This window comes from Haemaphysalis longicornis, unplaced genomic scaffold, assembly GCF_048455015.1.
Source record: "Haemaphysalis longicornis isolate Haplotype H1 unplaced genomic scaffold, Haemaphysalis longicornis Haplotype H1 scaffold_2, whole genome shotgun sequence".
NCBI lineage: Eukaryota > Metazoa > Arthropoda > Arachnida > Ixodida > Ixodidae > Haemaphysalis > Haemaphysalis longicornis.
Window position 1 is genome coordinate 161796000 of NW_027526295.1, and position 11678 is coordinate 161807677.

At 44.0% G+C, this 11678-nt stretch overlaps 1 protein-coding gene across 1 annotated transcript in view; it reads right to left on the reverse strand.

Moving 5' to 3' along the window:
* Positions 1 to 6925, reverse strand: part of LOC144167478 (sodium-coupled monocarboxylate transporter 1-like) — a 33361-nt gene extending 26436 nt beyond the window's left edge. Inside the window, exons 1-5 of the mRNA XM_077696733.1 lie at positions 6104 to 6925; positions 5256 to 5321; positions 1347 to 1398; positions 1192 to 1259; positions 119 to 273 (exon numbers count right to left, since the gene is read on the reverse strand). Coding sequence (XP_077552859.1) covers positions 119 to 273; positions 1192 to 1259; positions 1347 to 1398; positions 5256 to 5321; positions 6104 to 6427 — 665 coding nt within the window. The 5' untranslated portion in view covers positions 6428 to 6925. The remainder of the gene's footprint in view (positions 1 to 118; positions 274 to 1191; positions 1260 to 1346; positions 1399 to 5255; positions 5322 to 6103) is intronic.
* Positions 6926 to 11678: the final 4753 nt, after the last annotated feature.

The window sequence follows — 11678 nt, forward strand, 5'->3', positions numbered from 1 at the left end:
CCCTTCGTGTCGTTTTCTGGCTCTAAATTGTGGACAGGAAGGAAAATTCCATGTTTAGCGTATTGTCAACAAGCACGTTATGGTTGTAGTTACCGTAAGTCAATCACCAGTGCCTTACTCAAGTACGTTCAGCCGTTGGGCACCGAGGTTTCTTTCGAAGACGTTCTGGCCGCCCCCGACGTCCACGGTTCCTTTCGCCGCAAGCAGTATGATAGAGGCGTACTTTATGAAACTCATGAAGACGTCCGCCATGACGATAGCCTTGATGCCACCCTGAAGAAGTGGTTCAGTGAGCACGGAAATACTACACGAATACCAACCAGCTATTCAACCTAACATTAGCATCAGAATCGGTAAAAATACTGTGTGATGAATATTTTCCCGAGAAATACCCTTCCTCTATTTATAGTGTTCACAGAATCCAGGGTGCGCGCAACAAAACGGAAGAAAACATACCGTATTTTTGCGAATCTAAGCATCCCCTAGGCAACCATCGCAATGTGGATTTCAGACGCGTGGGAACGGGTCCGAGTTGACGTTTGACGTTGACGTTGAAGGGGTTTATGAAGTTTTCAATTAAAAAAACGCCTAACCGAACAGGAGATGACCTGCTGGTCGTCTCCTGTTTTGGTTAAGCTAAGCGGCCGCCCAAGCGGTACAACGAACTCGAATGGTAGAGAGTGTGGCTGAGTATTATACGTAAGGCGTGGATTCATTGTACCTATTTTTGTTTTGAATGTTTGCCAAATGAAACATTATGCTTCGCGCCTTCTCGTCGAGATACGGCCGCGAAAAAAAACGTGGTGTGTGTGTGTGTGTGGGGGGGGGGGGGGGGCGGTAAATTTGGTCTTTCGAATGTAAGCACCCCTCTCACTTTGAGCATTGCGATGGTGGAAAGAAGGGAGTGCTTAGAACCGAGTAAATACGGTATTTGCTTCTCCTAAGTAACAATTTGCACAAAGATTATTCGATTGCTAGCTTTGGTATATGCTTAATAGTTGTGTCTTTATTCAGGCTATATCACTAACAGTTATCTCTAAATTTATTGTACCAGCGTTCCTTTACACCTTTCACGAGAAGTAATAAAATATGCTGCTAATGTTGGTTGCTCCACGTACTACATGTTAAAAATATTCAAACAAGAAGTTCCAAAATGTGGTACAGCGTGTGCAGTCACAACCGACGTCTTACTATTGTGGTGTAGAAGGTGCAAACGACGCCGATGGAGACCACGGACAGCCAGAGGTTAACTCCAGTCACTGCGGAGAAATTGAGTTAAAAACTTACTATCAAGCCGTAGTTTTGGTTGAAAAGAAGTTAATTTTAAAGTTTCAAGTGTACGGTACCTTGTTGTAAAGCAAGAGCGGGCCCGTAAAGCACTATCGACATGTATACGGTCTGAAAAAGAACAGAAACCAAAATTTATTAAACCTACGGAATACATAGTTTTTATCTTGTTGCATCGGGTGGGCCACGACTTTGTGGCGGTATTTAAAAAACAGTGGTACTTGATGTATTCATTGCGGAATAGCTATGTAGTTAGCTCATTACTTCATTATAGTTAGTTCATTACTTCATTGTTTTAATGGCAAACCTAAGGCCATCATAGAGTTTGCACTCACTAATCGGCACCTAACTAAACCCTTCCTTTCGGCTTTCGGTAAATTGCTACACTATGATTGACCTTTTTTTTTTTTAACTGGGGGCGGTAGGGTGAACAGAAGAGCGGGTGGGTTTCGAGGAATACGGGGTGGAAACGCAGCCATATGCAATAACTGCGCCCGATTTTCCAAAGAGCCCTCAGGAAGGACTGTCACTTCTGGCTACGTCCAGTGTTACCCTAAAAACAGGAGGCCCCAAATTTTCCCTGTGCAACGTTAATTGGCACAGCGTACATAACCTTCAGTAGGCGGTGCACATTTGGGCAACATTTTGAGCAGATATGGAAATGAACTATGGATTGTGACTAAGAAAGGGGCTGCAATTGCTATTCACGAGGGACAGCAAAGCAACCAACTATGATATCAAGTTTAGAAAAAGACAGTGGAGGAAAAACCAAATCAACCGAAGAACCGTTCAACATATATTAAGAGAGTTACAGGAGCTCGACAAGTTTTGTGACGAGGAAGAAATTTTTTGCCTTGAATGCAATAACGATGAAGATATTATAACAGAAAAAGAAATGGACGCAATGATTTCTGAACAGCGCGGAGATGTAGCCCCTAGACAAGATGGTCCAGGAACCACGTTTGTAGGTGCTCCTTCTACCAGTTTGGGCTTAAATAAAGTTCCTTCTCTCTCTCTATTCAATAATAAAAAATATTTGTTGTTGATCTTTACAACGCATGTATCAGAACAGGAGGCATTTTATCAAGGGAGAAGGAGACAAGGTTAATCTTAATACCAATAGCAGGAGAAAAATCAAGGAACCAACAAGTATAGAGTTATTTTAGTTAATGCGATATTTGTAAAAATACGGGAAAAAATAATTTAGGACAGAATGTTATTCTATAGATGGATGTCATCTCTATAGGTAGAAAGAACGTATTTCCCTGCATCAAATTATTCATCACTGTAAGTTTTCTAAAAATATCCGGCTGTCCAAGAAATCTGATCATTTCGGCTGATAATGTCTTAAAAATAGAAAAATTACGTATACCACGGTGAAATCAGGACTTCAATTAGATCTGAAGTCAGGTTCTCCGCAGGAATCGCCTTTAAGCCCCACAGTAATTCTGTAACGCTCGCAACTTTACTGTGAGCATATATAATTCTGACATATAAATGACACATAAATGACATATTCTGCCATATAAATGAAACTTCCCGTAATGGTAGAGTAGTCTTAGCGGTTAATCGTCATATAACTTGTTTAGTCATACTTTGGAAAATACAATAGTTAGAGACGTTTTCTGTAATCATTCTACCTCCGTAGGCAGCCATGCTTCACTCTGCAACACACAATCTGGAAGAGCCGGCTTACTAAAACCGAGATTACACCTATAGTGTCCAGTACCGTGTCCAGTAATAACTTCCAAAGGGCAATAGTTTGTGGGAAAGTGGGCCGGAATTTGGTGACCATTTTTTATCGTTTGGAATGTGTAATTTTATTCCTGTCTTGTTTAGACTCAACGTTGCAGTGATTTCTTACGTTAATATTGAACGGTTTTTTGGCAAGTTGTGTTGGAATAGTCCACTCTATTTTTTCAAGATATTTTGCTGCTTTCTTAGCTACTTCATCGGCTATTTTTTTGCCAACATAGCCACTGTGACCTTTAATGTAAGTTCTCGTTATTTTGACGTGGGTTTCTATTTTTTAGCAGTTGTTTATTTATTTGGATTGGGAATTGCTTTTAGAGTTGATACGCTATCAGTAAAAAACTGTACGTTTCGTTGTTTGTAGCTAGTTTGGAGGGATGGAAAAGGAGGAGTATAGTTACAGAAAATGGCTGTAACTGTTGTTTTACTGGAACTATGCGGAAACAAATTCTTTTGTGACAGTTAGCCGCCAAGACGACTCTAATATTATGCCTCACATCTTCGCTGGTCATCCGTATTCACAGAACGAAGGGGACCTCATTTATTTTTATGACAGATTTCATGCTGCTGTCATCCACAGAATTTTAAAACCCATCTTAACGATGCCTGGGACACCGTGTAGACATGTTGCCGATCGTGAGATCATTTTTTTTTCTATCACCATTCCGCTATATATTTACCAGATGTTTATCTCTACAGCGATGCACGATTTTACCTTTTTAGCAAGGCCCTCTATCGCAATAGACTTTTTATTTTGATTTCGGCGCCTGTAACGCGAAAATGGCTGTAGTAAAAGAAAAAAACTCCTTTTGGTGACCGGAACCCAACCTGGGTCCCTCGAATTATGAAGCCGCCGTCTTTCCGATTGCCCCGTTTCGACAAGTTCGAAGCGGTTTAGATTTGTAGAGGGCTTCATGGGCGCGAAAAATTAGGCAGAAAAATCTTGCACCCCACCATGTAAAGACGATTATGATCTGTCCCAAGAAAAATTCGCGTTCAACCACCGCCGTCGTTAGACGTAGAAGTGCCTGATTTTTAACAGATGGCCTGTGAAGGCTGAGCGTCATGTGTCCATCGCACCAAAACACTCGAAGTGTGAGTGAAAGTGGCGAGTAGGCAAGGAGCCCACGAACAGGGGTGTGGAGTGCGTGCCTGGGCCTGCGAATTCGGCACCTTCACGAGGAACATCGGCAACCTAACCACTGGGCAACCGAAACTCGACCAGCGCCGCTGTTTCTCCAGCCTTGCACTACTAGTGTAAATTGCGCCAATTTGTAAACAGCAGAGCTGCTGTTGCTGGCGGGATGTGTACCGCGTCATCATAAACGCGGGTCATAGTCAGTACCACCGTTTACCGCGCACGCGAGCACGCGTCTCCCGAGGAGCGCTCGGCGTCGCCCGGGCTTCCGCGTGGCTCTCGCAAAAAATACCAAGAAAACAGTTTACGTTCATCCGCGCCTCAAGGTGGAAGCCTGAGACAGCTCGCGTTTCAGACGCCCAGTTCGAGAAGCTGGTTGCCGCCGGTTCTACGGCGTGCTGACGCGTTACACTTTGGGAGAAATGTGAAAGCCTGCTGCCAAACGACCGGGGCGTGCCAGTTATGAGTGAGGAAGACGACGATATAGATGGATATGACGATGACTGTTACTAGTACCGCAATGGTTTGTGGTCCTTCAGTGCTTACATAGAAAGAGATTTTACAGCTTCGCCATGGTTCAACCCTTGCGCGACTTAGTGAAAGCTTCGCCATTTTTTTTCTTTTAGCTTCTAAAAACCTTCGGAGTGCTTGATTTGTGCTAACTACATTATATGTTCCAGCGGTGGCATCTTGAGGGAGTAAGAGGTTAGTTGAAGATGTAGAAAGCGTTGTGTCATCCATCCTGGTCACGTTTGTTGATTCTTTCTTGAAAACGCGTTATCTGCGAGTCGTGACGTAACGCTTGGAGTATTCCCGTCACTCGACTTGAGGTACATTCGAGAACACAGATTATTAGGAAGATTTAGTGGCCCAACCTTACTATTTACTCTGCATTCCGCCACTTCCTGGAAGTTGTTACCGTCGTGTTTTCTAGAAGGCGAAATCGTTCAACGTTATTGTTGCCGTATACAAATTTCCGGTAAAGATATAAATTATGCAGCCACAAATAAATACACTAATTCAAGCACATAATAAATGCTAAATGCATGAGAGATACGGAAGACTGTGGCCAGCTCACCATCTGCAAGGCTGAAGACACTGAGCAAATGGTCCGTAACGTGCGATTGAATCTGAGTTCAAGGTACTGCAACATAAAAAACAATGTGTTTATCACCAAGTGAACATGTACCCCATTCCACATTTGACTAATGAGTGCCCCACGACGTGCAAAAATAAGTTCCTTTAATGGTAAGTTAAACACGCAACGAAATATTGTCTGTCACATTTATTTGTCCATAAGCCTTATTTAAGATCGTTGGTTAGTGTAGACGCGAGTATGAGGGTGAAATATTTCTTACGTTCGCATAGTATTTTACATTCTTTGTTAGCGGAAAGCAACGTCACCAGATAAACATAAGTGCAATGAAGAAAAAAAGAAGCAAATACGGCGAAGCAAGAAGAAACCAATGTCTACGTGTTTCATTCGATCGAACTCCTAAAAGACCGCGTCGGGTTTTTGGACGTTCGATGAAGTCTAGCTTATCGACCCTTTATTTTTTTTATCACCCTTACAGCAGACTCTAATTAAGACGAACTTGGTTAAGACGAACAACACTGCTGCTCTCCAATAACGTACACAATGAAAAAACATTCGCTTAAGATGAATTTCTCATAACACGAACACATTTTCACGGTCGTTTCGAGTTGGCCTTTGCTGCAGTTTACTGTACAACCGCATAGGCAAAAAATCGAACCCTTCCACCATCTAGGTCGGCCTAACGCCTTCGGCACTCAGCCGCAATTATGGGGTCGTTCGCAACTCAGCAGCGCTATCCTGGAAATAATTGAGAGGAAAGGTCTGTTGAGAGACCGGCAAGTAAACTGATTTTAGTCAAGAAAACAGATAGGGAGGAAGTGTGCAAATACCTGGAAGGCACTGGTCACTTGTAGGTTGTAGAACTTCGGCATGTAGACGTAGTTAGTTAGGAGAACGGTGAAGAACAGTCCAACCTGAGCCACCACAAACTCGAGCCCGTAGAAGTACATCTCGGCCGGAATTCCCAGCATGGCCACGGGTGATATGGACGTGCTGATGAGCGACATCGCCACCGGGATCACTCCCATCGACCGTGGTGCCTGAGGCTTGTTGGCCGTCGCGAACGCGTAGTAGATGCCGATCGCCGACGACGACAGCAGCATGGCGAAGAAGATGGCGTAGTCCCAGACTCCAAAATAGCCTCCGGAATGCATCACTCACGCCTTCTGTCGTAGCTTACTAACTTTGGTGGACAAAGCACAATCACTTCTTGCGTTTACGTGATTGTCGAATAATAACTGTTGAAACTGTTATTTTACCCAGCGACTCTCTTGAAATGGCGTATCCCAATGATTTCCCTAGACAACGTATTTTATTCTTCACAAATTTATGAACTCAAGCTGTATCTCTGTGAAAGTGATACGAATGACGTTGCCTCGAAATTGGCTAGAATAATTTCAATATAGGTACTTTTCGCGGCTAACCCCAGAAAAAAATACTGAGCATCAGTGGTCACCGTATGTTGTCCCAGGTAGGAGCAACTACTAGCAGAAAAATATTCTCCCTCACGCCAAAACTAAACCGGATTCGCATCTTTCCATGGAGGGCCGTTGAAGAACAGATGTACTGAATAAAAGGATGCCCAGTGAGCTTCGGCCGTCCCGACGCGATGGTACCCCTCATAGAGTTCATCAATCTTGGAAATACTGTCTACGTAGGCGGCGCACTTTGCCGCTTGAAATGCCCACGTGGCGACAACCCCGTGGCTGTAGAGCAGCAAGAACAGCCGACGCAGCGGTGACACCAAAGCAAATTGAGTACTGCGTACGCTGAGGATCTAAAGGCGCCGAAATATATGCGAGGAAGGAGCGGAACGCTCGTCCATTGTGGAAAGCCACGATAGGAGTGAGCGCGGAAAAAGAGTGCAGCGAAGCGACGACTGAGGAAACAATGCCGCCTACTCTCAATATGAAGCTACCTCGACAAAATAAGGTGATGCCGGTCGATTACGGCCGCTAGGCTGACCGGTGGTGTGGAATTATGGCTGAGTCTTATCTCTTAGCGGACCTTTCACGCGTCGCCGCATATTAGCATAAGAGTCGATAAGCGTAGCCAATGCATGGAGCTTTCAGGGTCGATGGCGTGTTGTAGTTGCGTAAACAAAACGCCCCATGACGAGGAGCCCCGGATTTAGAACTGCTTTAAACCATTGCAGGGAGGCTTTTCTGGCGCAAACATTAACTGACCTTGGAAAAGAAGGCACCACGGATGCAGGTTTCGCGAAACTAAACCAAGCAAAAAGAACCTTGTTACCAAGGAAAAGGCAAGATTTGCCGCATTCAGTAGGACATGTGAGTGGAGCTCTGGCACTTCGGAAAAACTTTGCGAATAATCACTCTGACTAACATCATTAGTGAACTGGGGCATATCATTATTTTCATCACTGACGCCATAATTATGTTGTATCACCAAAATTATAAGCTTTAAGCGCCCATGTCCTCCACAATTTCAGTATAAAGCCACCGACAGTTAAAAAGAAATGACGCATGGCCCAAACAAACAGGATGGGATTGTTATGAATAACTATTTTATTTATGTTGTTCAACTCAGCTACGTAAAATGACCGAAAAGACACACGGCAGTCTAAACAAAAATACATGTAACTGAAACTGGAACGTGTTCAAGGTAACAGCTCACAGAACTCTTGTGTGGTGCACTGGAATAAGTGTGAATAAAGCTTGTATTGGAGTTTTTGCTGCTGTCCAGCCAAGTGGTGCTCTTTCAGTGCCACCATACCACAACAAATCTCATTTGTGACGCACAATGCTGTCCAAAGATTACTGAAGGGATAGATATGCCCCCGGCATACAGTACACCATTCAATGTGGGCTCATACTTATGGAATGCATTCGCTGATGCGTGAGAAAATGCTGCAAATGTTAAGGTGGTTTTTTTATTATCAAGGGTGACATTGCCGGATCAAGTTAACGCAATTTTTATAGGAGAGATGACGGCGGTAAATGACTTTAGAAAATGAAGTTACGTGGGTATTTTCATTCGAGTTTAAGCAAACTAATAAACCCTCAATTCAGTGACCGGCGCAGGATTACATTTGGGGAAGAGGGTGGGTGACGTTAAAAAAAGAAAAAGTAAGGTAAGGCAACGAGAAAAATATTACCAAAACACAAAGCCTAAACAAAGCATCACTTAAAAATTAAAGAAAGTAAAGAATAAATAAAAAAACGTTTAAATTGCCATATATGAATACTTCATTTACCACCGAGCTTTATAACCCAAAGAACGTGTTTATCCAGCACTTTATTTTCCCAACAAACGGAAACGAAAGAAACAAAGGCAAGAAGCAAAACATGATTATCTCTATTTTGCGGATCAGCATTCTTGTGAATGAATCAGCTGAATATGAATTGGAAGGTCTGCAGTTTTATCCTCGCACACAAATGCGGAGCTGATATTCGAGCAACGTTTGAGCGCAAGGTATGGTTGGCACGATGCACGAGTGACGTCAGAGAAATGCCGTGTTTCATATCTCCAAAACAAGACAAAGGCGTGATTAACCCAGCCTTTACCTCTGCGATGAAGAAGAACCAGAAGGTATGCGTGCTTAAAGATTCACCAAACATCATCTTATATATTTTTGTATCAAAAGTGCAACTGATACCTGCTAAAACCTCGACTGCAACGTTATCATTTCAGCAATTTGCATTCGCAGTTTGCATTCGCATATTGGAGATAGTTCCGAAACAAAAAATGGCATAGAGCCCTGTAGTGACAGTAAACGAGAGGTCCGAATTATTCTCCATTCCACGACGGACTAATTATTACACGTAGCTTAAACTTAATGGAATAGTTGAGTCTTTTCAGCGGCTGATTGCATTGACATTTGTTTTCTCAGGATATACGCGCTAGATTGAGAACTGCACATCATTGGCGACGAAGTTGGCTTTGCCGCATACGCTGAAAAACCCGGCTATCTTTATCCCAGAACCGTTTGAATGTGGACCCCTCCGCGAACACCCAGCCGTGATAGATCAACCTAGGGAGTTTGGGAGTGTGTGCATCATTTGTTTTTTTGTTAAATTCTATGATAGCGCACGCATCAGAACAATTTAGCAAATTGGTTCATTTTCGGATGTCGGCTAGTCGTAGGTACCTTCTTAAGTAGAGCCAGGAGTATTGGTATACATCATTCAACTAAAGACATTCGCTGCTTTTATGTCGGACGCAACACGTCCTTTCGAAATTACGGACATCTGCATGAAGTTGTGGACATTCTGGAGCCCTCTGAGCCTCTGGTTGGTCATTCTGGAGGCTTTCACCTCATCCACGGCTGAAAGTGCGCACAATTCGTCGACCAAGGAGGGATTGGACGACACAAGTTAAAAGGCTTCGGCACAAGGCGTGCTGGAGCTTCGTGTGGCGAACTTGGCAGCTCTGGCAACGAGGCGTCGGTTGCGTGCAGTGACTTTCAGAAGATTGTGGTATGGTGACCCCACCAGACACGGAATATCTATCATGCGCGCACGGAGCAGTGCGTAGTTACACAAAATACTCGGGAAGAGATGTGAAAGAAATAGCTTCTCCGCATTACGGCCAACATTTAACACTAAATAACAGATAGCCTTGCTCTTTCCAATCGCGTACGTCAATTCTTCCGCATCCACACCCGTGCAGTCTCAGTAGCCGAGTATGGGATCTTTAATGCTGGAATTTCGGTTGAAAGCTCTCAGAATTGTCTTTCGAATTTACAAAGGCAGGAGCGAAATGTTGGGATCACTCATCCTCGTCCTGAACACCATTTCAAGCCTTGAGAGTGTTTTGCTTTCTCCGGTGAATTTAGCGATCGCCAATGCTTCTTTCATTGCTGGGTCGAGCAAAGGTAAGATTAACGTCAAGTCAGTCACACTGTGGGAAAATTCAAGCAAGAGCACTGCTGTTACAATCCACACCAGATGTTCGGGTTCCAACAAAGTGAGACGAATCCGTCGGATTGGCTTGCATTCCTTGAGCAATATTTCTGGTGGCTTATCCCGGAGCCTGTTATCTTTTTTACAATTGTTTTTCCGGCGTGCTCGACGGCTCGAAGAGCAACAGTATTCTCGAATGTCCTCAATGAATACGCTTCTAAGATGGCGATTTTTTGCCACTTCTTCCAAGAATGCCGCTCACTCAGCGGTGGAAAAAGCGCTAAAATTTAAATGCAGTTCTTGCAGCACGCGGTTTCTCTTTAGAACGTATAGCCAAGGGAGAATGAGAGGCGTCAGAGTGCCGAATTCGTCTGCGTCGTAGCAGGGAGCCATACCTTCTTCACCGAAAACCCGTTCTCTTAATGCGAATCTTCGGATTTCAGAATGTTCAATTAGAACGCTTTCAATGGCAATTGCTTCCTCGGTATTCACAATAAACCATTCGAAGCTAACGTTCACCTGTCCGTTATTTTCATGTAATGCCTCCAGAACAACTTTCAGCCATTGGGATTGGTTTCCACCAGCAAGCGCAACATAAACGCTCGTTAATGTGGTTGTTTTCTCTAGGTATTCAAAAAATGGTAAGTGGCTGTCCTTTGTCCCTGGGAAATTAACAACAAAAATCACTTTCAGAGTGTGTAACCCTCTGCAGGTGGCCAGAGAGTCCAAGAAGTCAAGCCCGTGCGAAGCGGTATTGCTAGAAACGAGCAGCGCAAGACTTGTAAGCACCAATGACGTTTCGAACAGCGGGCGTAACACCGGAGCTATTTCAGGGCAACCTAGAGCAATCTCCAGTGTGTCTAGTACGGTCAGAAAACAAATGAAAGATAAGAACTGTATCAATCAGATCGAACGGGATTGAAAGTATATTCTAAGGTTTTTAAGAGCTGGCGCCATTCGCAGGATCCGCACAGTAAGATTTTGGTGTTCGGGAAGCTCCTCGGATTCCGTGTAAATCCACACATCAACGGTTTTCACGCAGCGGTGGTTCTTCAGCAGCCAGAAGATAAGAGCGCAAGGTTCTCGTTTTTCGGCTTCTGTAGCGGAGTTTTCCTCCAAAAAGGGCTGCGAAACGAGCGACAGCTTGTCAGGTGTTGTTACTTCTATCCGGCAATGAATATATCTCCCAGAAGTTTGTTGCAGGGCTGGAATTTGCTCGAGGATGTGGCACGGGCCTTCGGTCTGAGGCCGAGGACACTTGTGGTAATGCTATCGATGGTCCAGGCGACAGGTCTTGGTAGTCGACCACACCCTCGTCGACCACACCCTCGCGAAGAACCAAGAAATGAGAACTATGGCAGCAGCACGGGCCTAAACAAAGAAAGAATCAATTTAATGGTGTAAAATAAAGTCACCTGTCTATATTTTGGCTGTGTTAAACATCAGCTTTTCCTCATGAGCGTACAAGACGAGAGACAAGGGGTGTGAAAGGTCATTTCATTACGAATGTTGCCCATTTATTCGCTCAAAGCCAATAGTA